At 35.9% G+C, this 26,610-nt stretch overlaps 1 protein-coding gene across 1 annotated transcript in view; it reads left to right on the forward strand.

The window, feature by feature from the left end:
- The window catches only part of PCLO (piccolo presynaptic cytomatrix protein), a 483,434-nt gene extending 464,685 nt beyond the window's left edge, over nt 1–18,749 (forward strand). Inside the window, exons 25-27 of the mRNA XM_006834340.1 lie at nt 14,537–14,671; nt 15,248–15,393; nt 18,609–18,749. Coding sequence (XP_006834403.1) covers nt 14,537–14,671; nt 15,248–15,393; nt 18,609–18,749 — 422 coding nt within the window. The remainder of the gene's footprint in view (nt 1–14,536; nt 14,672–15,247; nt 15,394–18,608) is intronic.
- The last annotated feature ends 7,861 nt before the right edge of the window (nt 18,750–26,610 follow it).

A 26,610-nucleotide genomic window follows, 5' to 3' on the forward strand; every position in this document is an offset into this window, starting at 1 on the left:
TAGTGATAAATGATCATGATAAATCATTCCTAAATGTGACATGAGGACTTTTTGCAGAAATTCAGCATTTTCCTCTGTCTCCTTTTCAAGGACTGCTTAAGCATTAATTATGGTAATAGGTAATCCTGGCTGTATTCAACACCATCAATCTTCTAAAATTGATATAGCGATCGGCTGTGTTTAAAAATTAATAAATAAAAATTAAATGAATTATTAATCATTTGCAAGTTATAGCCAAGCATTCATGTATGGAATATAGTTTTTCCTGCAAAAAGAAGAGACTGTAATTACATACAGTGACTGAAATGGCGACGCCTCTCTTTTAAAAGAAGACTACAAATCAGAATATAACAAAAATGCCTAATTGCATTAATATAAAATCATTCTGGAGTATGATCTTCGCCTAACTGGAAAACTAAAATTTTTGTAAATGAGTTTGGGTAATTTCAATTGTAAAAAAAACCCAAACTATCAATTATTTGCCTTTATTTCTTTTCAAAAGTAATGCTTATAATTTATTTCTTTTTCTGAATAACTACAAATATTTTGATTTTTTAAAAACAACCCACAATATGGTGAAGAGCAGTTACAATTAGGCCACAGAACACTCTATTTTTGATTCTTTGGGACTAGGTTACTATATTCTCCTGTTAATAACTTCAACTTTAACAGCAACTGCATTTGTCAAGATGAGTGGTAACCTTGGATGTCTCACTTACTAAAGACCTGATGTTGTATAGACAAGTTGTGCACAGCACAATTCCAGCGGGCACTTCTCAGAGAGACCCCTTTGTAAACAGCCCCTCTGGAGTTACCGATGTGGCTACAGTATATTACCTCGACTTTAAGTCAGTAATACTTAAATTTACCAGAATTAGAAAGTAAAGGATCATTTTCATTATGCTGTTTGTGCTATTAGGTGCTGTTGAGTCAGTTTTAGATTAGGAAATCTTAATAACTGACATCTATTAAGAAGTTATGGCATCCTGGTGTGGTGCTGTGGGTTAATGCGCTGGATTGCAAAGTCACTTTGAACCACAAGGTCAGCAGTTCAAGTTCACCAGCCTCTCCTCAGAAACCCTATACAGGGTTGCTATGAGTTGGTACCGACTTGATGGCACTCATCATCATAACATAACATCATTAAGAAGTTAAAAAGATTAAATGAGTTGATACATATATGTATTAACTCATTTAATCTCTGCAAAAACCCTGTGACGTAAAACCATTTTGTCCCTAACTCATTTTATTGTATCTGGAAGGCAGACACACTGGCTTGATATGCACCAAGTATCTTGCAACCATGAAGCATAAAGGGTAAAAACAAATGCTAAGCATGGCAGGGCAGAAATAAATAAATACAGGTAATCACTGACTTACATATTATTGGACAGGTAATAAACTGCACTTACTGCCATTTTTTCTTTTTTTTTTTTCTTTTTGTATATACAACTGTTAATGTGTATTACATATAATGTTATGGTGCATGTTTTGCTGATATTGTCATCCTGGTTGTTGTTATGTTCTGTGGAGTCGGTTCCGACCCATAACGACCCTATACAGGGTTTCCAAGGCTATAAATCTTTACGGGAGCAGAAAGCCTCATCTTTCTCCCACGGAACAGCTGGTAGTTTCCAACTGCTGACCTTAAGGTTCGCAGCCCGATTCATAACCATTACGTTACCAGAGCTCCTTATTGTCACCCTTACGCCAACCTCAAAGACAAATCAAGATCTGGTTTATAAAATACTGATAGCAAAAGACAAAAAAAGAAAAAAATCAAGAAAGAAAAAATAAGGTATTTAACTTATGTCAAACTCAAAAGCCCACACTTCTGTTGTTGTCAGGTGCCATGTAGTCAGTACCAACTCATAGCAACCCTACGCACAGCAGAATGAAACACTGCCTGGTCCCACATCAACCTCACAACTGTTGCTATGACTGAGCCCATTACTGCTGCTACTGTGCCAAACCATTTCATTGGGGGGTTTCCTCTTATTATCTGACCCTCTACTTTGCCAAACATGAAATCCTTCTCCAGGGACTGGTCCATCCGGACAACATGTTCAAAGTGTGAGACAAAGTCTCATCATACTGGTTTCTAAGGAACATTCTGACTATACTTCTTTCAACATAGATTTGTTTGTTCTTCTGGCAGCCCATGGTACTTCCAGTATTCCTCTTCAACACCATAACTCAAGTGTGTGTGGTGCAAAAGAATTCAATTTTATACTTCTCAATCAATGATATTTTTCTGATGTTTGTTACTACAGCAAAACCTAATGTCTCTTGATTGTTATCAAATTGCCCTGCAAAGTATGAGGCATACTTTGTGCCAATCATTGTTTCATCAGGCAAGATGAAAGGGACAATGACATAAAATACAAAGCTCACAGGAAGACACAGGCATATATGGGGATGAAAAGTGACACCAAAAGAGACTGTTTCTTACATGGAATTGAGAGAATGCCTTCCTATATGGAGGCCACAACACTGGACTCTTAACTAAACTCATAGGCAGAAGTGGATTTCATGTGAGGTTCTAGAAGTAAGTACTGGGCATAGTCAAGCGAGTAGTTTAAAATAACTTAATGAAAGGATCATTTACAAAGTATGAAAAAGTCTTTAAAAAATCACAGCAACAACAAAAACTAGCCCACTGCTATCAACTCAATTCCAACTCACAGTGACCCTATATAGTGTTTTTGTGGCTGTAAACCTTTACTGGAGTAGAAAGCTTTATCTTTCTCCTGTGGAGTGACTGGTGGGTTTGAACTGCTGACCTTGCAGTTAACAGCCCAGTGCTTATCCTACAGCACTTTAAGAGAACCAAAAATGGATAGTGAAACTAGAGACTCAACACAGCAGACACCTTTAGCATATCTAGGCCTGACAAAGCCTGAAGAAATAAGTTTTTTCCAGAAAGATCTACAGCCGAGGAAGAGAGAGCCCTAGACAAGAGATGACTCCTTTGTAGCAAGGCCGAGAAACTACAAAACAGTCTTCTGACAGAGAGGATGATGGCTGAGAAGAGGAAATAAATACTCCATTCACTCTCCTGCTGACTCCTCATTGCCAAAACCCAACAGGAAGTCAGAATTAGAAGGTAAAAAAGCCCAGAGGATGTAGGCCATAATAGTCATCTTCTTGGGTGACAAAGCAAGGTATGGTTCATGGATCCTGGAAAGGCCAAATATATCTAGTACAAATGGGTTGAGAATAAATTGTTGATTTGGAATTATAGTTTGCTCTATGGCAAATTATAATACTGTTGTTAAGAAAAGATCAGACAATGTGATAGCGGGAGAAAATAGGGCTGAGGAAGGGAAAACTGGAGAATCAATCAAAACTAAGTGAAGGATCAAAATCACTGGGTTGTTAAAGTGGTATAATTAATTTTAAAACAAGAGAGTTGAAATGGATATAAATAATCTAAGGGGCTGCTTTAAACTTTTGATTTGACTTTTTTTTTAATTTACCTCAACTCAGTTGGTATTCACAGCTTCACTCTGGCTGCCTGGTGGCCACTCATTTGTGAAAAGCTGAAAATTGTGACTCTGTTATTGGTAGCTTCACTCCTTTAAGAACCCCTGGTGATTCTGTGGGCTAAGCATTGGGCTGCTAACCACAAAGGTTCAAATCTAACAAATGCTCTGAAGGAGGAAGATGAGGCTGTTTGCCCCAATAAAGATTTACAGTCTTGGAAACCCTACAGAATCATTCTACTCTGTCCTATAGGCTCCCTATGAGTCTGAATTCCTTCAATGGGAGTGAGAGTGGGGATGACACTCAGAGGCATGTTATTGTTATCCACAAGCACTCTTCCTTTTTGTAATGTTCTACCCTTACCTGATTTTATTTTTTTATATCTGTTACATGGTGATGCTAATCTTCCTCTATACCCAGAGAGTATTTCTGGATTCACCATTCCTCCTGAGTGGTAATCTACCTGCTTTTAAGACATCAATCAATAGAACGTTACATGGGAGGTCTAGTCAAGGACTTGGGAATTCAGGAAAATGCATGCTCTTCATAAGTGTGATTTTTCTCTTGAAAAGGACCTTGTTGGACTCAAGCGTGACAACAATAGTGAGGTTAATCCAGGATCGGGCAGTATTTTGTTCTGCTGTGCATACGGTCACTATGGGTCGATACCGACTTGATGGCACCTAACAACAACAACCTCCTATCTCACTCTTTCTGGGATTTGTTTTCCCAAGAGTTTTAGGGAGTTTCTTCAAAACTCTAAATAATTTTAGTTTTCAGTGTTTCTCCACTAATAATGAACATTCATTTTGTTGTTGCTGTTCTGTGCAAGATAATTAAAAAGATTTTTTAAAGAGATCTGATTGTCTTCAGTCACAATAAAATGAATGCTAAGAAACATAAAACAAAAAGACAGAAAATGCCAAACATAATGATGGAGAACAATCAGAAAAAACTCTATTTTTATCCTAAAATTATGTTATTTCTAGCTTTATCTCAGAAATAAATTATTTCTTTATACAGCCAATAAAGACAAAATGTACAGGTTTGCCTGATTTTCACAGAACTCTTAAATACTATTAGGCTAGAAAGCCTGCCTTATTTGTAAATACCTCTTTGAATATGGGTTATTTCAAATAAAGGATTAATGAAATCATATAAAACTCTTCTCCCTTGGAAATACATATTTTAATGAAAACAGAACAAAGTAAACCCCTCCCCACCCCCATTGGCCTCCACTCAGCCCTGAGACATGAAAACATATCAAGATGTCGTTTCATAGCTTTGACTATGAAATTTGACTCCCACTCTTGGAAATCCCATGTGTATTGAAGTAGAACTGTACACCAAAGTGTTTTCAATAGCTGATTTTCTGAAAGTTATAACCAGGTTTTTCTTCCAAGGTCAAATTGAATCTTCAAACTTTTGGTTAATATTCAAGCGTATTAAACATTTTACCCATCATGGATTCCAGCTTTAAATACACAAGCTTTGATATACATATAAATATAGAAAAAAATTAATAGATGGGCATAATATTGTTTCCTTTGGGCAAAGCTTTAATTAGAAAGATACATATCCAAAATATATCTCATCAACGACCACAGATTGGAAGGCACTCAAAATACAACTGGGGAGGAGTTGTTCCTTCAAAGTAGAGTTGACCTTCATTTACTGATGGGGTACAACTCAAAATGAAGAGAAACAGCTGTAAAAAGCCATTAATAATCAGAATATGGAATGTACGGAGAATGAATCTAGGAAAATAGGAAAGAATAAAAAATGAAATGAAACATATGAACATCAATATCCTAGGCACTAGTGAACTGAAAAGGACTGGTTTGGGCCATTTTGAATATGAAAATCACATAGTTTACTATGCCGGGAATGACAAATTGTAGAGAAATGGCATCATACTCATCATCAAAAAGAACATATCAAGATCTGTCTTGACACAATGATATCTGTGATAGGATAATATCCATACAGCTACAAGGAAGGCCAGTTAAAACCACTACTATTCAAATTTAAACATCCACCACTAAAGCCAGTGATGATGAAATTAAAGAATTCTACTAACCTCTGCAGTCTGTAATTGTTCAAACATGCAATCAAGATGTATTGATGATTACTGATGATTGAAATGCAAGGGATGGAAACAAAGAGGGAGGATCAATCATTGGGAAAATATTGCCTTAGTGATAGAAACTATGCTGGAGAACGCATGATAAAATTTTGCATGGCCAATGCCTTCTTCATTGCAAATTCTTTTATGAGAAAACATAAATGACAACTATACACACAGAGTCCTGGTGTGGCACTGTGGGTTAATGCATTGGACTACAAAGTCACTTTGAAAAACAAGGCTAGTGATCCAAGCTCCCCACTCATTCCTCAGAAACCTTATACAGAGTCTCTAGGGGTCAGAACTGACTTGAAGCCACTTAACAACAACAAGAAAATACACATGGGCCTCACAAGCTGGAATGCACAGAAACTGAATTGACTATATCTGTGATAAGAGATAGTAGAAAATCTTCATTATCATCAGTCAAAACAAGGCCAGTGGCAGACTGTGGAACGGATCATCAATTGATCATATGCAAGTTCAGGATGAAGCTGAAGAAAATGAAAGTAAGTCTACTAGAGTCAAAATATAACCCTGAACATATCCTACCTGAATTTGGACATCATCTGAAGAACGTATTTGATGCATTAGATACCAAAGACCGAAGAGTTATGGTATGACATCAAGAACATTATACAGGAAGAAAGCAAAAGGTCATTAAGAAGACAAAAAATAAGGAAAAGACCAAAATGGATTTCAGAAGAGTCTGAAACTTGCTCTCCAGAGTAGATATGCTAAAACAAATGGAAGAAAGGAGGAGGTACAAGAGCTGAACAGAAAGTTTCAAAGGTCAGTGTGAGAAGACAAAGTCAGATATAATGAAATGTGCAAAGACCTGAAGATAGAAAATCAAAAGGGAAGAACACACTTAGCATTTCTCAAGCTGAGGGAAATGAAGAAAAAAAACCTTGACATGCAGTATTTAAGGGATCTATGGGCAAAATATTGAATAATGCAGAAAGAATCAAAAGAAGATAGAGAGGGTGGGGCTTGATGGTGGACTAGGGAGAAGGGCCATGCAGACCTCTGCCAGTAATAACATGGAATACCAGACGAAACAGGTTCTAAAGATTGTCCCGGAACTCTGAACTCAATATAAAGGAATATTTAGAAGAATCAAAGACTTACTGCAAGTGGAATCTGAGCAGAAGCAAGAAAAGTATTGTTTTCTGATATGTGGTGGCCAATGAGTCCCAACACAACCATTTTGAGCAAGGTGGAGCACACACAAGTGGATATCCCCCACCCCTGGAGGGTTCTACTACGTATGCACACAGATCTGCTTAGCAAAGACCAATAGGCATAGACTTGAAGAAGGGAGAGGAGACAATAGGAACAGCTTAAAACAGAAAGTTTTTCCAAAAATGGCTCATGCCAGTCCTGGGCTGTTTCTCACTAGGAGAAACATCTGAACAGGCTTGAGGAGAGGTGAGAGAGGCAAAAAAGAAAAATGGCCAAAAACTAAATCTTGAGTTACATCATAAGGAGCAACAATAACATCTTGAAATTTCTCAGGTGGCCTTGAAAGCAAAAAGTCAAAAAAGGGGAGATAAAGTCTTACTCATATTTTGCTGCTTTTTTGTATGTGTGGTGATTATAGATGTCAGTGTCCAATCTGATTTTTGTTGTCTCACTTTTACCCTGCAAGGCTCTTTCTCTCCCTACCTTACGCAAGAAGAGACAGCAATTGTGGTCATACAGTCAAGCTACAATTGCACCCTATAAAATCCCACCTTTTGGGCAAGAGCCAATACCAGCTGCTATACATTGTTGTTGTTGTTAGGTGCCATCGAGTTGGTACCAACTCATAGTGACCTTATGTACAACTGAATGAAACACTACCTGGTCCTGGGCCAACCTCACTGTTGTTGCCATGCTTGAGTCCATTGATGCTGCCACTTTGTCAGTCCGTCTTGCTGGGGTCTTCTTCTTTTTCTTTGACCCTCCACCTTACCAAACATGATATCCTTCTCCAGCAACTGCTCCCTCTTGGCAATATGTCTGAAGTATGAGTCACTCTGTGTATTCCTTCCATCTCCTTTTGATGCTTTTTGCATCATTCAATAATTTGCCCAGAGAATCCTTCCTTATAAACTATGTTTAGAAAATATATATTTTTTAATCCTGACATTTTATAGACCTGTAAAGCTTGAATGATGGTAGTGGTGGTGGGTGTGTGCTATAGAGTCAGTTCCGACTCATAGTGACCTTGTATAGGGTATAATATTAAATATTTTTACTTTATATATTAGGAAAGACATACAAGAGACATTTAATAAATGGTGACATCACACACAGCTAGAAGCGAGAATTCCTGTTTCTTGAAATCCACCTTACTTATACTACATTAGACTTCTCTTAGAGTTGGAATCAGTGATTGGTGCTAGGAAACCATTTATGAGGTGATAGACTGCAAGGGCTAAATATACTTATCTAACACCAAGTCAGACTTCAACAGTAACCTGCAGCGTTGGTATGTAGCATTAATGGAAATTTGCAAATGCACAATAATATCGTTTCCCTTACAAACAAAAATTTTCTTTTTCAAAATGCTACTGTTATGGTACTATAGCATAAGCACAGGATAGCTAACCACAAGGTCAGCGGTTCAAACCCACCAACTGCTCCTTGGAAACACTATATAGGGTCACTATGAGTCAGAACAGACTCAACAGCCCTTGTCAACAACAACTTGTTCCTTATTTATCAGAAGTAGCTCATTTTAGTCACTTCCAATTAGTTAAAAGTTGTCTCCAAAGAGTGTTTTGTCTAAAATGTTGTTACACTGACAAAAGCAATGGAATTCTTAGAACTCTGAGAGATACCAGTTGTATTAAGGCTATCAATAACGAAATAAATATTTTCTCAATCAATAATTATATTTTTAAGTTTGCATGTTTTAGTAAATTTCACATAGAGTATAATGGTTTCAAGTTGGTCAGAAGTTTGAAACTACCCATTGTTCTGCGGGAGAAAGATGAAGACTTCTGCTCAAATAAAGATTTACAGCCTCAGAAACCGTGTACAGGGTCGCTATGAGTCAGAACCAACTCCGTGGCATATAACAAACCAATAAATGATATAATTATGAATACATCCGAAAATCGTTATGTTTTTTGTTATAACCTTCATAACTGACCTGAGGTGTAGTGTGGTCAATAACTTCTAGAATCTATCTTCTATTGCTTATACAACTAAGAGAGTTGCTTGCTAGGTCCTCTGCTGTCTAAGATCCTCTATCTGGTTAAATTAAAATAGCAAATTATAGCCCTTGAAAATACTTTCATTCTGATATTATATTATTATTATTGTTAAGTGCTGTCTAACAGCTCATGTGTTTGAACCACTGACTTTGTGGTTCCAACCAATCTTGCAGTTCGGTGCATTAACCTGCAGTGCACACCAGAAAAGGTCAGTTTAAACTGCAAGGTCGGCAGTTCAAACACACCAGCCACTCTTTGGAAACCCTACGCAGGGTCACTATGGGTCAGAATCGACTTAATAGCACTTAACAAAAACAACAATGAGAAAATGAGTATAACAGTTCTATTCATTATTATGCTTTCTTAAAATATACTCTCTAAGAGATAAAATGTAGATACAGATGTGTTTGTGTAAGAATGTACATGTAGAAATGCCATACACATATTTTTTATTCTTACCTTTATTCCTCATCTCTCTCTCTCTTACCTTTCAGATATTCATTTTTATATCCTCTGCCATAGTCTTTAAATTATTTGAGAATGACTGTCTGCTTATTTTATACAGGAATGATCATTTAAACAGGATCAGGCATTTTCCCCTTAGATATTTGCAGACATTTTTCCTATTGTCACTGAATGCTGCTGTCTGAAGTCAACCTAATTCTTCTCTCTCTTTTTTCTCAACGTTTATTATTATTTGGGTGAAAGTTGACATATCAAATTTGTTGTCCATTCAACAATTCTTTTATATTTTGTTTCATAATATTGATTGCAGTCCCCACATGTAGCAGCATTCTTCCCACTTACTTCCTGTTTACCTTTTTCATTTGTCCTTTGTTATTCTTTCCTGGGTAAATGCTGCCCTTTCAGTATTGTGTGTTTGATTGTTCTAAGCAGCATGTGCCTTCCTAATGTCATTGTTCACTCTATAGACTTCTTGTTTGGTTGAAGGTTGAGACATGGAGGTAAGTTCGGTTCCAGACTTGAAGAGTGACCAAGGGCCATAATTTTCAGAATTCCATCAGTCTCCAGTAAATCAGTAAGCCTGGTCTTTTGGTCAGCCTGATTCTTGCACTATTTTTTATTGTTGTTAAGTCAAGTCGGTACCGACTCATAGCGAGTCTTATGTACAACAGGACATAACCCTGCCCAGTCCTGCGCCAGTCTCATAATCGTTGCTACTCTGCTAGCACTGTACCAATCCTTCTCGTTGGTGGTCTTCCTCCATTTTTGCTGATTCTCCACTCTACCAAACATGATGTCCTTCTCCAAGGACTGGTCCCACCTGATAATATGCACAGTTTGAGAGACAAAGTCTGGACATTTTGGCTTCCAAGGAACATTCTGGCTGTACTTTCAACACAGATTTGTTTGTTCTTCTAGCAATCAATGCTATTTTTAATATTTTCCTCCAACACCATAGCTCAAACACATAAATTTTGTATGACCTTTTTATTCGTTGTCCAACATTCACCTGCATATGAAGCTATTGAAAATACCATGGTTTGGATCAGGCACACCTTAGTGCTCAAATTGACATCTTTGCTATTAAACCCTTTGAAGAAGTCATGTACAGCAAATTTGCCTAATGAAATATGCCATTTGATTTCTTGACTGCTGCTTCCATGAGTGTTGACGGTTGATTCGAGCAAAATGAAGTGTTTGAGAACTTGAGAACTCCATTTATCTTGATGTCACTTATTGGTCCAGTGGTAAAGATGTTTGTTTCTATATCAAAGTCTGTGGTCTTTGATCTTCATCAAAGTCCTTTTAAGTCCTTTTCGCTTTCAGCTAGCAAGATTTTAAGTCCTTTTCGCTTTCAGCTAGCAAGATTGTATCATCTACATATTGCAGATTGTTGCTGAGTCTGCTGCATTCTTCTTCATCCAGCTTCTCAGATTATTTGCTCAGCATGCAGATTGAATAAGTATGGTGAAAGAACGTAACCCTGATGTAAACCTTTCCTGATTTTAAATCATTCAGTGTCCCCTTGTTCTGTTCAAACGAATGCCTATTGGTCTATGTATAGGTTCCTCATGAGCACAATTGTTGTTGTTGTTGTTATGTGCCGTGGAGTCGGTTCCGACTCATAGCGACCCTGCACAGGGTTTCCAAGGCTGTTAGTCTTTAGGGGAGCAGAACGCCTCATCTTTCTCCTGAGGAGTAGCTGGTAGTTTCGAACTGCTGACCTTGCGGTTCACAGCCCGATTCGTAGCCACTACGCTACCAGAGCACCTTATTCTAAAATACCATTCTCTGCAGTGTTGCTCATAGTTTGTCATGAGCCACACAATTTAAAACCCTTGTGAAATCAATAAAGCACAGGTAAACATCTTTCTGGTACTCTCTGCTTTCAGCCTAGATCCATCATACATCAGCAGTAATATCCTAGTTCCATGTTCCCTTCGTAATCCACCCTGAACCTCTGGCAGCACCCTGTCAATATACTGCTGTACCCATTTTTAAATCCTTTAGCAACAATTTACTTCACTGCAATATTAGTGATATTTTCCAATGATTTCTGCATTCTGTTGAGTCACCTCTACTATAGGAGACTTTTTTTTCTTGGGCATTTAAATAAATTTTTGTGTATCTTTGAAGTTCAATAGATTGAATAGTATCCGTCAATATTTTTTAGAATATAGGATGTTCTTTAGCTCATGGATTCACTTTATTTCACAGGGTATTTTTATGTTTTTAAATAGATGCAATTTTTCATTCTTTTGTTTTCACTTTTTCAGAGAAACCAGTTACATTGGATTGCACTTTTCTTTTCTACATATCTATCATATAAATAAAGAGCTCTGGTAGCGTAGCAGTTACGAATCGGGCTGCAAACCGCAAGGTCAGCAGTTCGAAACTACCAGCTGTTCCACGGGAGAAAGATGAGGCGTTCTGCTCCCGTAAGGATTTACAGCCTCAGAAACCCTGTACAGGGTCACTATGAGTCAGAACCGACTCCACGGCACATAACAACAACAACAAAATCATATAAATGGGCTTTTGCTGGCTCCTTTAAATTTTTAGTCGCCTTTTTCTCTACATCATTTCAGGCTTTTCTTTCTTTCTACTATGCTAGGTCAGTATTAATTTCTATTTTATCTAATTTTATTCTATGATATTTCTAATTCATTAATAGTATTTAAATGAAATTATTTATATCTTTAGCCCTGTAAGCTGTTGTTTTTTTAGTTTTATCTTTTTTGTTGAAATCTCAGTTTTTGCTTTATGCCCCCTCTGCTTTCTCCCTGTCGTAACTATCTTCTCCTTTGAATTCTTGAGCTGCAGGTATGTGATATAATCTAGAATAAGTGCCTTCTATACAGTAAGATTTATCCTTATGTTTTAAGTAAAACCAAAGAAGCACAAGTTTCAGGACTTTAAGGAACCTAGAGATTGATCCAAACGTTATTTTACTGACCATTTATTTATTCTAAACCAAATGATAAAACGTCTTCACAAATCTGCATGATATCTTTTTTCTTGGGTGGGTGGAGGTTTCAAAGACAAAGGGCATTCTTACATTGCTATGCCCCATTTTGGAAATAGTCACATAGAGGGTTTTGTCTGCATCCAGGAATCAGTTTCAAAGGACAAAGGCATTCTTTACCTATATTTAAAGTGATGATGATCACAACTAAGTCAGTTAAACCTTTTGAGCCTACTTCAATGAGCATGTGATAAAGAAAGCAGTAAAGAGCAAATCTTTGAGCAGAGAGAAACTTCTCAGAACTTCACAATTATTGCCTTGTTAATCATGTGGATTTAACATTACAAGAGAGAAGCAGGAAATGTGATGACTTGAGAATTTAAATTTGCAAGTGTTTTTTTTTGTTGTTGTTGTTTTTTTAATCCCACCTCACCTCTCAAGTGAGAAAATGGGGGGAAAAGTATCAGCAGCAGAAACAAACTGTAAACATATGAAGTGTTGGTTGGGGTTTGAGGCCTATAACAGAGAAATAGGATTTATAAAAGAGAATTGCTCCCAGGAAAAGTTGGCATGCCTTTTCATTTAATCGAAATTCATCATTGTAATCAGTTCTGTTTACAACTTCTATAGGATTTATGTATCATAGAAAATATTTACCCTACCACATTAGAATATTAATTTTCTCTCCATCCCAGACTGTATGAGAGATGAAAAATATCTATTAATTTTTCCATGGCGGGGAAAAAAGAGAGATCCATTAGATCTGTGTGTGGTCCTAGTTGACTGGTCTTTGCTTCCTCTTTTGATATTTGATAAAATGTTTTGTACCAGTATTCATTCCAACAAGCTGAAGTGTGTCCTATTCTTTTATTAAAAATACTCTCAACTTTGAATATTTTACCTACTCCATCTTGAATCCTTAGAAAATGGCAAGTTCTGGCTGTTTTTCCTGATTATATTGAGAGCCACAAATCTTTACAAGAATGAGATAAGTTTACTATTCTCAAGAGCTTAGTGTGACCTTTTCTTGTGGCTGGCTACTCTATTCATCCACTTCTCTGTGATGGAGACATTTAGTGAGAGTTATCAGAGCTTTTTCAACTCATATATCTTTCCCTGATAGATTCTGGGACATATGCTGTGGCTAGAAATCCAGCTAAATTGTGCTTTACCAAAATCTGCCTTTTCACTTTATGGATTTTTCTGGAATGAAACTGTTTCCCAGTAACATACTTGATGGCTACTTGCTAACATTTCCTAGATTTTACTTTTAATTTGATTTTATTTTGATATTTGATATTGAAAAGGGAAACTCTGAGATCTGTCCTCATTTTTCGTCTTTGGAGATTATTTTTCTGTTAAGGTCTTGAAAATAGGATAGACTGATTTAAGTAGGTTTGTTTACACTCATTTTGAATGTTTGAGGAAAAAACTGGATTCCACTCACAAACAAGATCAAGGAAATATATGTCACTTATTGGTCCAGTGATTTTACCAATAACTAAGAAACCAATAACTAAGCCTATTTTACTTCACTACTGTATTTATTCTTTCAAGCAGAGTGCCTAATCAAGAGTAGAGTGAGAAGTAAATTTTTGTTGTTGAATGAATAATAGATAAATGTATGAACTGAGAGTTAAATGGGTGACTTAAAAAAAAAAAACGTGGCTTCATCTACCATGAATAACTTCTTTAGTGATGTTAAAGATGCAAGATAAATACTGGAAAAAATTATATTGAGTTCCATTTGAATAACACATCATACTTTGCCTTTGCAATTTTACTGCTATATATGTATGTTGCCCATTTCTTATATAAAGGGAACGGAATGGGAGTAAAATAATATAGTTATCTAGGAAGTGTTCTTGTGCAATCCTGGGAATGGGCAATTGTTGGCCAACAGTTTCATGTATTTCAAAAGACTTATTACTTATTACCTACAACTTACATTATAATTTTATTATTTAATCTATGTCTTTCATCCTACCTCTGTACTCTTATCTACCCCATCCTTAGCCTAACAGTTGAGTGGATTTATCTACTTACATTTTTTCACACTTCCCCTGGTACTAGCCTATCATTATGCTTAGAAAAATGTATTCCAAAGATCTGTATTTTCATCTGTGTCCTCATGAAACCATTCACTCCTTTCGGGCTCATTTCGTGTCTTTTTCATCTGTGTATCCACAGGTTGCAATTAGATATTTAGCAATTATAAATTCTCAATATATTAATAAACGAATTAAAAATGTAATAAATGTCATTGACTTTTTAACTTTAATCTTCCAGTTAAAACTCAGGTAATGGGTGAAATCAAGATTGCATTGAAAAAGGAAATGAAGACAGATGGTGAACAGCTGATAGTTGAAATCCTCCAATGCAGAAATATCACTTATAAATTTAAATCTCCCGATCACTTACCAGGTATTTAACTTTATTAAAATGTGCAATATAGTATGTCAAAGAATTCATTAGGGATATAGCCTAAGTATTCCGAAAGTCCTAGTGTGGTGCTGCAGGTTAATGCGCTGGACTACAAAGTCGATTTGAACTCCAAGGTCGGCAGTTCAAACTCACCAGCCGCTCCTTGGAAACCCTACAAAGGGTCATTGAGGTGGAACCAACTCAAAGGCAATTAACAACAACAACAATCCTGAAAAATACTAACTAAAATTTACTGCACAAAAAAATACCAAATAAGACTTTCATAAATTTGTGTATATAGGACAAGTAGCTAAATCCTTTATTTTTCTCAGTTTTTAGATATTTTTCAGCATATTGACTAAGAAAATGTATCTGTTATACTACTGGAAAATGAATTTAAATCATTAAGAAGGTTGGTACATCTTTTTATAGCTTTTAAGTTGTCTGAAATAAATTTGAGACAACCTTCTGGCTTTGTTTAAAATGTAGGAAGAGCTCTCTGTGTACACTTAACACATCTTTCAATAGAAAATGTTATGTTACTGGACACTTAACAAGACAAATTCTTATTTTCAGATTTGTATGTGAAAATATATGTGTTAAACATCTCTACTCAAAAAAAAGTGATCAAGAAAAAGACACGCGTGTGTAGACATGATCGAGAACCTTCATTTAATGAAACTTTTAGATTCAGTCTAAATCCTGCTGGACATTCTCTCCAGGTAACTGTTACACAATTATAACTGAAACATCTTTATTTGTATTGTATTTTTATTTTCTATTCAATTATTTAATATGCACATACTATGTGCCATTTGCAAATCAATTCAACTTTAGATGCATACTCCCAGGGGCTGAACACCCTAATGACACCACTGAATCCATTGAATTTGTTTCTAAATCTTTTCTAGTCTGTCAAGTTTATTTTGTATAAGTTTCTCTGACTTTCGTAATCAGTGCCACTGTTCCTCTTTAGGCCACCATCTTTGTTACCTAAACCATTCAACAAAGTTCTTGGTCTATGTGTCACCCATGTCTTGCCTATTTAATTTACTTCAGCACACTGCTGCCAGTTATATTTTAAAAACACAGGTGAGATCACGTTGTTGTTAAGTGCAGTGGAGTGGATTCCAATTCATAGGGATCCTATATAGGGTTTCTAAGGTGCAGCTGATAGGTTTAAATCACCGACCTGTGGTTACACCAGAAATCTGGTGGTGGTGGTGTGCCGTAGATTCGATTCTGACTTACAGTGACCCTGCATAGGGTTTCTGAGGCTATAAATCTTTACAGGAGCAGAAAGCCTCATCTTCCCCCCCCCACACACACACACATCTAGATCACATTAAAACACACATTCAGCATCCTGCATGGTGAGTTCTAATTTAATCAGTTTAACCTTATTTCCTTTTATAATCCAATTACACCAGAATCTTTTAAGCTTCCTTTTATTCCCCCTTTGAGCTCCTTTCTTCATTTCTCTCCATTCATCACAAAATCCCACATCTATCAATGTAAAATCAATGACTTTACTGATGACCCAATGTGTAATTCACCACTTCTTAATCACAAAAGATTTTACTTAACAATAATATCAATCCCATGTTGTCTTGTACAATAAGTTATGTACTTATAGGTCACTGCTTTTTTATACAGATACACACACACAACTAAACAAAAGGTGGACAGGTTTAATCAACCAGTCCCTTGCAGGAGAAAGATGTGAAAGTGTGCTTCCATAAAAGGCTGTTATTGTTAAGTGCCGTTAAGTCGGTTCTGATCCATAGAGACCCTTTATAAGGTTTCCAAGGAGCGGCTGGTGAGCTTGAACCGCTGATCTTGAGGTTCAAAGGACTTTGCAGTTCAGCGCATTAACCCACAGCACCACACCAGAACTCCGTTATATACTGTTATATATATACTGTTTATATATACATCATTTATATAAGCTGTTAGTGTATATATCTATAAAAGGAGCTCTGGTAGCATAGTGGTTACGAATCGGGCTGTGAACCGCAAGGTCAGCAGTTCGAAACTACCAGTTGCTCCGCGGGAGAAAGATGAGGCGTTCTGCTCCTGTAAAGATTTACAGCCTCGGAAACCCTGTACAGGGTCGCTATGGGTCGAAACCGACTCGACGGCACTTAACAACAACATATATATATGCTGTTTATATATTGCTGTTGTTAGTGTCTAAGTGTCATCAAGTCAGTTCTGACCAATAGAGACCCTATATGGGATTTCCAAAGAGCAACCGGTGAATTTGAACCACCAACCTTGTGGTTCAAACATACCATGTGGTGGAGTGCTTATCCTACAGTGCGAAACCAAATACACTGTTTTACATGGAGTTCTGGTAGGGTGCTGTAGGATGAGTACCCTGCCAGGACTCCTTGTATAACAGTATATATGGTGTGGCGCTGTAGGATAAACACTGGGCTAATAACCACAAAGTCATCAGTTGAAACCCGCCAGCAGCTCCATGGAAACCCTATACAGGTTTGCTATGAGTCAAAATCGACAAGGCACTTAACAACTGTTACATATAGCACATAACAGCAACTACATTATATATATATATAACTGTACTGCAAGGTCAGTTTGCACTTCAAGGTCGGTGGTTCAAATCCACCAGCTGCTCCTTAGAAACCCTATATAGGGTCACTGTGAGTCAGTTCCAATGGCTTTAAATCTCCCCAGGAGCAGAAAGCCTCATCTTTCTCTCATGAACCATGGACTTTGTGGTTCATAATCCAGTGCTTATCAGATGGAACCACCGCATTGTTATTAAGTACCTTTGAATGGGCTTTTTTTTTTTTTTTTAAATCTATACCTATATCATAGATACATACAATACACACACATATATGTATGTATATGTTTAGTGCTGTCAAGTTAGTTCTGACTCGTAATGACCTATATAGGGTTTCTGAGGATCAGTTGGTGGTTTAAACTGTCCACCTGTGGTTAACAGTCCCGTGCTAATCCTACAGCACCACACCATGAGTCATTTATATATTGCTCTATAGGTGAAGTGCCAGTGACTCTTGATAAATGTGGAACTGTGAACCACAAGGTCGGCAGCCCTGGCCCACCAGTTGTTCCACCTGAGAAAGATGAGGCTTTCTGCTCCCCAAAAGATTTACAGCCTCAGAACACCTATACAGGTCACTGTGAGCAGGAATCAACTCAAGGGGCATTTAATAACAACAACATAAGTATTTATCTGTATATTTTGTTATGTTAATAAGATTCTGATATATATTGATATATGTGTGTATGTGTATATTTATCTCTAACTCTAGTTTTGTATATTGTTAATATAATCATTAAAGCCATCTAACATCCTCTATCTTTTTTTTTTAACTCAGCTCTCTAAAAATATCTTGGATATAAAAGGATTTTTACTAACCTAAGTGATACATGTGATTTAAAAATGAAGACAGCAACAAAAAAATTTAAAGTACATGCTATAGTAAAAATCACTTGTAAATGAAATACAAAATAAAATTAATGCTATCTTCAGTTTGCCATTTGAACTCTTGATTTACTCATTTCTCAGATAATTATGTAATTGAGTTAATATTTCATAAACTAGTAAAAAGAAATATGCCTAACTAAGGCATTTTATGGAACTTGTCATTAGTTTAAGCTTAAACCTAGTGAGAATTATTTGCTATACGTTTTATGTAGCGAATTCTCATATCCTTTAGGATGTGTCTTTTCCTTTGGGAATAATAAGAAATGTTGATGTCATTTAATTTATAACATGTACATCTTTGGAAGTATCTCGGTTATTAGTTGTTTTACAGGATACCACTCTTTGCTTCTACCACTAACTATCCTCTTTCTTCTGTACTATTTCTTTGATGATAAAATGTTCTGAAGAGAGATTAAAAAATATGTATGTATACATAATTTTGTATCTTTTTTATAGATTTTACTTTTCTCCAATGGAGGAAAGTTCATGAAGAAAACATTGATTGGTGAAGCCTGTATCTGGCTTGACAAAGTGGATCTAAGAAAAAGAATAGTCAACTGGCACAAACTTTTGGTCAGTCCAACTCAAACCCATTGAAGAAATATATCTGCTCAGGGCATACAAACTGTTCTACATCATTGGCTACTATTATGCTAAGTTATGTTACTAATGGTAAACATGAAAGGGGATACAATAAGCAAAAGATATATTTAAAGCCTTATAAATTTATTATTGTGGAACAAAGAATACTTAGTGCTCAAATGAAAAAGTTCATATGTTGTGGAAGATAAAAAAGAAGTGAGTTTTAAGACTGTTTATTTTGCATGGCTTTCAGGAGAACTGATAGAAATGTTGAATACATAAATCACATCGTTGAGCAGAGTTGAGCTACAATAAAAGGCGTAGACTCAAAAGATCAATATGGTTTTCCTTATTGCCAAAGAACCTTGGTTGAAAGGAAAAAAGCTTCTTCATCTTCTACTTTCAGACAAATTAATCATTCTGAGATACTGACACAGGACATACCTGTGATTTCTATCAAGGATTGAAAGCAAGATGGTGGTGTTCCTAGAACAGAAAGAGGAGAGGTGCAAATTATGACTTGCAGACCATATGTACAGGTTTCTCTTGTGTCTACAAGAGTATGAAACACCAATTTTTAAATTCATGTGGAAAAGCACATATGTTTCAGTATCATTTGAAATAGTCATAGAATGACTAGGTAGAAATGAAATTACAGTTATTCTAGAAATAAAACCACAATTTTCTACACCTTGATGACTAACAAAAAAGAATGTTGCCCACAAAATATTGAAGCCTTGCTTGAAACAAAAAAATTTCATAATTTACCCTTAAGCCAAGGCATTTTTCAATCTATGTACCAAAGGACCTAAATTAAATTTATATGTTCTAGCAAGCATGATAAGTTTTTCTTTATGGAATTGCAAATAAATGTATCATCCCATAAGTCCATTTTTCTTGAGTGTGTACTGATGGAGAGAGAAAATTATTCCTCTGGCAAACAAATCATATTAATCTTGTGACACTGATTAATTAATTTGAGTTAGTTCCTGTTCTTCTGTAATATCTCATTTTTTTCTCCCCTCCAACACAGTAAGTGATTATAACGTAAACCCTGTCACTAAACTCAAGTTACTAGTGCTACTTAGTAGCAAACTCACAGTGATGAAATTCATCATTGTTGGGAAAATATGTGAAATTTCAGCATTATATTGAGATCAATATATACTTTGAGCTACTTTAATAACAATAAAATTAACAATGTCCAAATCATTTAAATGAAGCTGTTATCTTCTCTGTCAACCAACAACCTTAATAAAAGCAGTACCAAGGAGTTATGGAAAACACACTCAGCTGGAGTTAAACGCCTGGTTTCTTGTCCTGACTCTACCACTGACTGGCTGTGTCCTTTCACATACATGTTACTTAAGCCTACTTTTCCTGGGTTTCTCATCTGCAGGATGAAGTAATCCTGTATCCCTTGCCATCCTAGTGAAATTATAGACTGATCAAACCATGTTATCTGTGAACGATGTGAAAGCACGTTTCCAAATATAGTTTTATATACAGAAGTGAGGAACAATTATTATGCAGGTTTTTAGTTTTAAAATTTTACATGAAAAAGTGTCCTCCAACCAATGGCAAGCAATGTCATGGATAAAAGCAAAAAATTAGCTCTGAAACTTTTTTCCATTTTGTTAAACTTTAAACTTTCATTTAACCTAAAAATCAGTGAAGAATTGAATGAAAGTATTGGTTACTTTTATCATACTAAATTAAATTAATTATATGGCTCTCCTTATCCCATTCCCATATTCCATCCAAAAATAAGTAAAGTGTTTCTCAGCGAATTCTGACCTTAAATCGGCTGCTTTGTTCAAGAGTGATGTTCTAGTGGGGTGAGGAAATCACCTCTAAAGCCTGTATTCTCTCTATTTTAGAGGGTGGCAAACTTTAAAGAATGAAACATAAAACACTAAAAATAAGGGAATTTCTAATATTTCCCAATCCATATATCTTTACTATATTTATTTAAGAAATACACAGTTACTATTTTCCAACCTAACAAAAATGATCATCACTTTTATCCAGCACCCCCTTTTTTTAAACCTCTAGCTCCCCTAGCAATGCAATGTCATTTGCCATAGATGACGTTCTAAAATAAGCAATGGAGAGACAGAATCATTAAAGATCGGATAGTGTAGGATTTTATTTTTAGAGGCAACTAGAACTGCTGATGGTTGCCATGGATACTTCCAGCAGAAGCTAGCACTTGAGGAAGCCTATAATTCTCATTCATAATTGAGGAAGAAAAGGGTCCAGGAAGATCTCCTTCTTATATAAAAAGGCTCTGCTATTTGACATTAAAAGGAAACCCTAGCTCATCTTGGTCCTTTTCTGCAGCCACTTGCATCCAGATGTAGTTATGAGAGATTGTGAAGCCAATTAGTTTAATTAATTCTAATTGTATTTCTTTTGCAATAAATGGTGGAACCACCAAAACAAAGAACATCCCTCGGTAGATATTTGGCCTAAACTAGTTGGTGTCTTCTATCCTTAGGGTCCCTAGTTTCCAAGGAAATGTTGGTGGGGCCAGGTCAATTCTGACAGTCATGCCAGGGTTTCTTTTCATGTACCAGCAGCCCATTTTAGAGACCATACGATCCTGCCAAGTTTGCAGCTGATCAAACTCCTAAATTGTACTGGAATGATTCTATGCAACACTGATCTTTATAGGAATGCATTTCTTCTGAATGATGTTGATTATCCTTCTTACAATGAAACAATTTCTTTTTTAATTAAAAATAGGGCTCTTGGTGTTTTTTACTTTTTTGTATATAACATAGCACTTAATTTTCCACTGTTTGTTTTATTTGATTGGGGTTAGCTTTTTTGTTGTTGTTTAATCCTACTAGTGACAAAGTTTATAACCTCTAAATAACATGCTTATTTAGCTAGTTTGTTTAATCACAGCACTAAAGTTTGGAAAGCATTTTCATTTTTCCCACATGTTGTCAGAGACTAAAGTTGCTTCTTGGTTTAGCATTTGGTCCTTAAGAAACTTTCAGATTAGAAGCACAGTGTGAATTTTTATGAAAGAGGGGGGATTTATAGGATACTCATTACAGAAATAGATAACACTCGTAGCAACATTAGCAAGAAGTTGGTGTTTCCCTGTTTAGTTTCTTTTAAAATTAGAGAGATTTTTGGTGACTGAACTCTATTTATCATTGCACTTTAATAGAACAGTATCCAAGACTAGAGGTAAAGAATGTCTTTACTGTTAACCATATTTTAATTAATCACAGTAATCAAATGTATATTTTCAACATATCAGTGGAATTAGTTTTGTGGAACACACATTAAAATTGTCACATTGTGGGAATATTATAGCTGGTAACCAGCTGATACTGATTCTTATTATAGGAACAGTTGTGATGATAATTGTGTCCACAGTAGTGATACTAGTGGGGTGGTGATATGAAGTAAAATAAAATGATATACTACATTGTGCCCAATATTAGAAATGCTTTGATCAGTGTTTCATTTTGTTAAGATATCATAAAGATGCTTATAGTATTTTTTTACTTTATTATTTAAATCATAACTAATAATATTTTTAAAGCTTATTTTCATTGCTATAATATCCAATATTCCAAAATCAGCCAATCACAGCTGTATATGTGTTTATAATTAGATGTGTGACAGAAGTGATTTTCCTTTTTATTTTGAGTTTGAACTGGAAGTGAAACAAGGCTCAATGAATACTCTGAGCTATTTCTTTAATAACTAGTTGCCTTTGATGTAATACAAGAATGAATGAGTGAAACAGATACTCTCATTGAAGATGACACATTGATGTTTTCTGTATGTTTCATGCTGTTATTATTATCAAAGATATGCATTCAACCAAAATAATTTTATCCTTATCTAACAGATAGAGAGAAGGCATTTTCTGAATTTGTTACCCTGTACATAATAACTATACATTTGGTAAAATAGACAAAGTTGAGATTTTAATTTCATTTAGTATTCAGCATGTGAATGTGATTGTTGTTTGATTGTGTTTGTAGTGTTCCATAATGTGTTCAGGTGCTCCCACTACTGATTAACGTGTGTGCTGATAGACTAATAAAAACATGTCTGATGTTAAAGGGGGAAAAAAAAACTTGTCTGGAAAAAAAAATCCTAATAAAATTGCTTTCAAAATTAAGAGAAAAAAAAGTATGTGGAGACGTGTGTTGTTTCTAACTACCTGTTGCATGCCGTATTGGTAATTTCCTGTGTTCTTTTTTTCTGTTTTACCCAAACTTTTCTCGAAACTCTAGGGAAAAAGTACAAATTCTTGGGTTAAAGATTGTATAAATTGAACTGAAAACACATGACAATTGTATAAAAATGCTTGTAAATCTGTCTTGAGTTTTACTCTATGTAAAAATATGTCTTGGTTTTGTGGTCGTATACAAGGTGTATCTTGATAACTTATGCAAACTGTGCTGTATAAAGGTTGTTGCCTCAGCCTTACCAATAAATATGGAGAATATCAAGGTTGACTTCTTGTATTTGTCAGCATCATAGAGTGATATGGAACGGAATATAAAAATTGAGAGAACATGTTATCTGAAAATTGTTTCATAAATACATTCAATCAGTCAGTTAAAAAAAAAAAAAAAGAAGAAGAAAAGAAATGTAGCACCGAATAGAATTAAACAACCGTGATGATGCTGGTTATGTCATGTCAAGTTGGTTCTGACTCACGATGACCCTGTATAGCGTTTCCAAGGCTGGAAATCTTTATGGGAGCAGAAAGCTTCATTTTTCTCCTGCAGAGCATCTCTTAGAGTCTAGCTACTGACCTTGCAGTTAGCAGCTGAGGTATAATCCACTATGATCCCAGGGGTCCTAAACAACTAGATAGATCAATAAATTATTCAGTGTCACTTTCCTCAGAAACCATATTTGAAGTCAAGAAATCAGCCCTACCTTATGGAGCTGTGGTGGTGTGGTGGGTTACATGTTGGATTGCAAAACTGCATTGTCAACAGTTTGAATCCACCAGGTGCTACACAGCAGAAAGATGATGCTTTCTGCTCCTGTAAATATTTACAACCGTGGAAATCCTATATTCAGGGTCACCATGAGTCAGAACTGACTTAATGGCACATAACAACAGCCATCCCATAATCTATGCAATCCATCACTATCACAACTACCTCTCCTCTTTCTTAATTATATCTGTCCATTAAACATCAGTACACTTTCCTGTTTAAAAAAAAAGGAAAGCTTTTCTAAGCCTCTTTTAATCTGAATATTTTCTCTTTACCCACTTCTTTCTGTGCATCTCATGTATTGACAAATGTCTGAATTTTTAACCATAGGGTTTATCACAACCTTGATTTACATCCCCATGGTACAGTTAATATACTCTTCTACCTCTATATTGCCTATAAATTGGTACTTGGTTCTACAAACCTGTTGACAAGTTGCTGATTTGTTCTTTCATTTTTGTTGAGTGCCCTCAAATCAGTTCCAACTCATTCATAGTAACTCTGCATAGGATTTCCAAGGAGCAGCTGGTGGGTTTGAACCACCTGCCTTGCAGTTAGCAGTTCGGTGATTAGCCTACAGTGCCACATGAGGACTCCTGTGTTTTATCATTGCTGTTTTAAATGGTATTAGAATCTGTTCTGATTCATAATGATCCTGTATAGAGTTTCAGAGGAGCATGTGGTGGGTTTGAACCATCGGCCTTGCAGTTAGCAGTCCAGTGCTTATCCTATAGTACTACATGAGGACTCCTGGTGTTCTTTCATTTTATTGTTGTTGTTGTTGAGTGTCATCTAGGCTGTTCTGATGCAGAGAGACCCTGTATATGGCTTCTGAGGCTGTAAATCTTTGTAGTAGCAGAAAGCTTCATCTTATTCCAGCGTTCTTCCATTAGGAGACATTTGATGTATGGCTGTCTTTCTCTTTGTAATATTTGCAGCCACTGATGCCTAGAATAGATCAATTAAATAATTATATGTCACAAAATAGTAATATAAAAATTCAATCATTACTTCTATATGGACCACTTTTATAAAGACTACTTCCCCTAATTACTTCTTCATGGAATACTTATATAAAGAACACTTCCCCTCAAACAGTATTTGTTTATCACGTCAGTTCCAACTCCCAGTAGCACCATGTCTAACAGAAGAAAACGTCACCCAATGCTGCAGCATCCCCCAAGTCACTACCATGCTTCAGTCCACTGTTGGAACCACTAACTCCATCCATTTCTCTGAGGGTGTTCTGCTTTTGTGCTGATTCTCTACTTTTTCAAGCATGATGTCCTTCTCCAGGGGCTGGTTCCTCCTAATAACAAGTCCAAAGTATGTGAGATGAAATCTTGCTGTCCTCCAGTCTCAGGAGCACCCTCACTGTACTGCTTTGTTGTTGTTGTTGTTATATTGAACACAGTGTAGACTTTATAGGAATAAACTCCACAATAAGGTGCAAAGTATTTGTCATTATAAAGGTGCAGACTACTTAGGCAAGTACATGCCTGACTGTACTTCTTCCACACAGATTAGTTCTTCTGGAAGTTAATGATACTTTCAATTTTCTTTGCCATTGCCTTAGCTTAGGCCAGGCACTCCTTAGTCCTCAAAATGTTTTTGCTTTTGAATATTTTAAAGAGGTCTTTTGCAGCAGATTAAACCAATGCAATAGGTCAGTTGATTTCTTCACTGCTATTTCCATGGGTGCTGATTCCAGATTCAAATAAGATGACATCCTTGACAACTTCAATTTTTTCTCCATTTAACATTATATTGCTTATTGGTCCACTTGTGAGGATTTTTGTTTTTCTTGATGTTGAAGCATGACTCATACTGAAGGTTAGACATTGATCTTCATTAGCCAGTACTTCAAGGCATCTCTACTTCAGAAAGCAAACATATCACAGGTTGTTAATGAGTCTTCCTCCAATCCTCATGCTGCCTTCTTCTTCATACAGCCCAGCTTCTCTGATTATTTGCTGAGCACACACATTGAATAAATATGGTGAAAGGATACGACGCTGGCACACATCTTTCCATGTGGTATCCCCTTAATTCTGTTTGAACAGTATCAATGGCATAGTTTGTATTAAAAAGTTCAAAGTAAAGTTTGAGCTGCTCTTTCTCCACTTATCTTTTTCAAAGTAATTAAATAGTTTTATGTTGTCCTTCAAATTTTTCGTTTTTTGTTGTTTTAGTATCATTATAAATTCAAAAATTGGATTGTACTTGATTTTTTTTTTTTTAATTTAAGGCCAGCAGTTTGAAACTACCAGCCGCTCCGTGGGAGAAAGATGAGGCGTTCTGCTTCCGTAAAGATTTACAGCCTTGGAAATCCTGTACAGGGTTGCTATGGGTCGGAACCAACTCGACGGCACCTAACAACAACAACAATAGTTTTTCTGAGGTTCCAATTGAGCTATATTTCTGTGGATTAATAATAATGCTGTTAAGTAAGTGTTATGAATCAGAAGCAGTGAAATCTAATTATATATTTCCTCTATCAATGAAAATTTAACAAGTAAAATCTTTCTAGACCTATTTGGACTCTACACTTTACAGTATGTTTCAAAAAATTAGAGATTATCTTTTTAATCATTGTATCCAGAACAACTTCTATGAGTTAGAGAGAAAAAAATAGATTGAAAGACAATATCTAATTATTAGCAAAATTGACCAATTTTCTTTCATTCTCTGTGTTATGCTTACCAAGCTCATACTGACCCCGGTATGTTTAGGTAACATATCTGTTTTCAATGAAGAAATATCTCTTTAGGTGCAAAGGGGTGAACCATTTTTTTTTAAATGGAAAATTTACTAACATTGTTATTCTAAACATGAAATACAAGGAAGCATGGCTGTAAATTGGTTAGAGCCTTTGAATAGTTGAAATC

This window comes from Chrysochloris asiatica, unplaced genomic scaffold, assembly GCF_000296735.1.
Source record: "Chrysochloris asiatica unplaced genomic scaffold, ChrAsi1.0 scaffold00010, whole genome shotgun sequence".
Classification (NCBI taxonomy): domain Eukaryota; kingdom Metazoa; phylum Chordata; class Mammalia; order Afrosoricida; family Chrysochloridae; genus Chrysochloris; species Chrysochloris asiatica.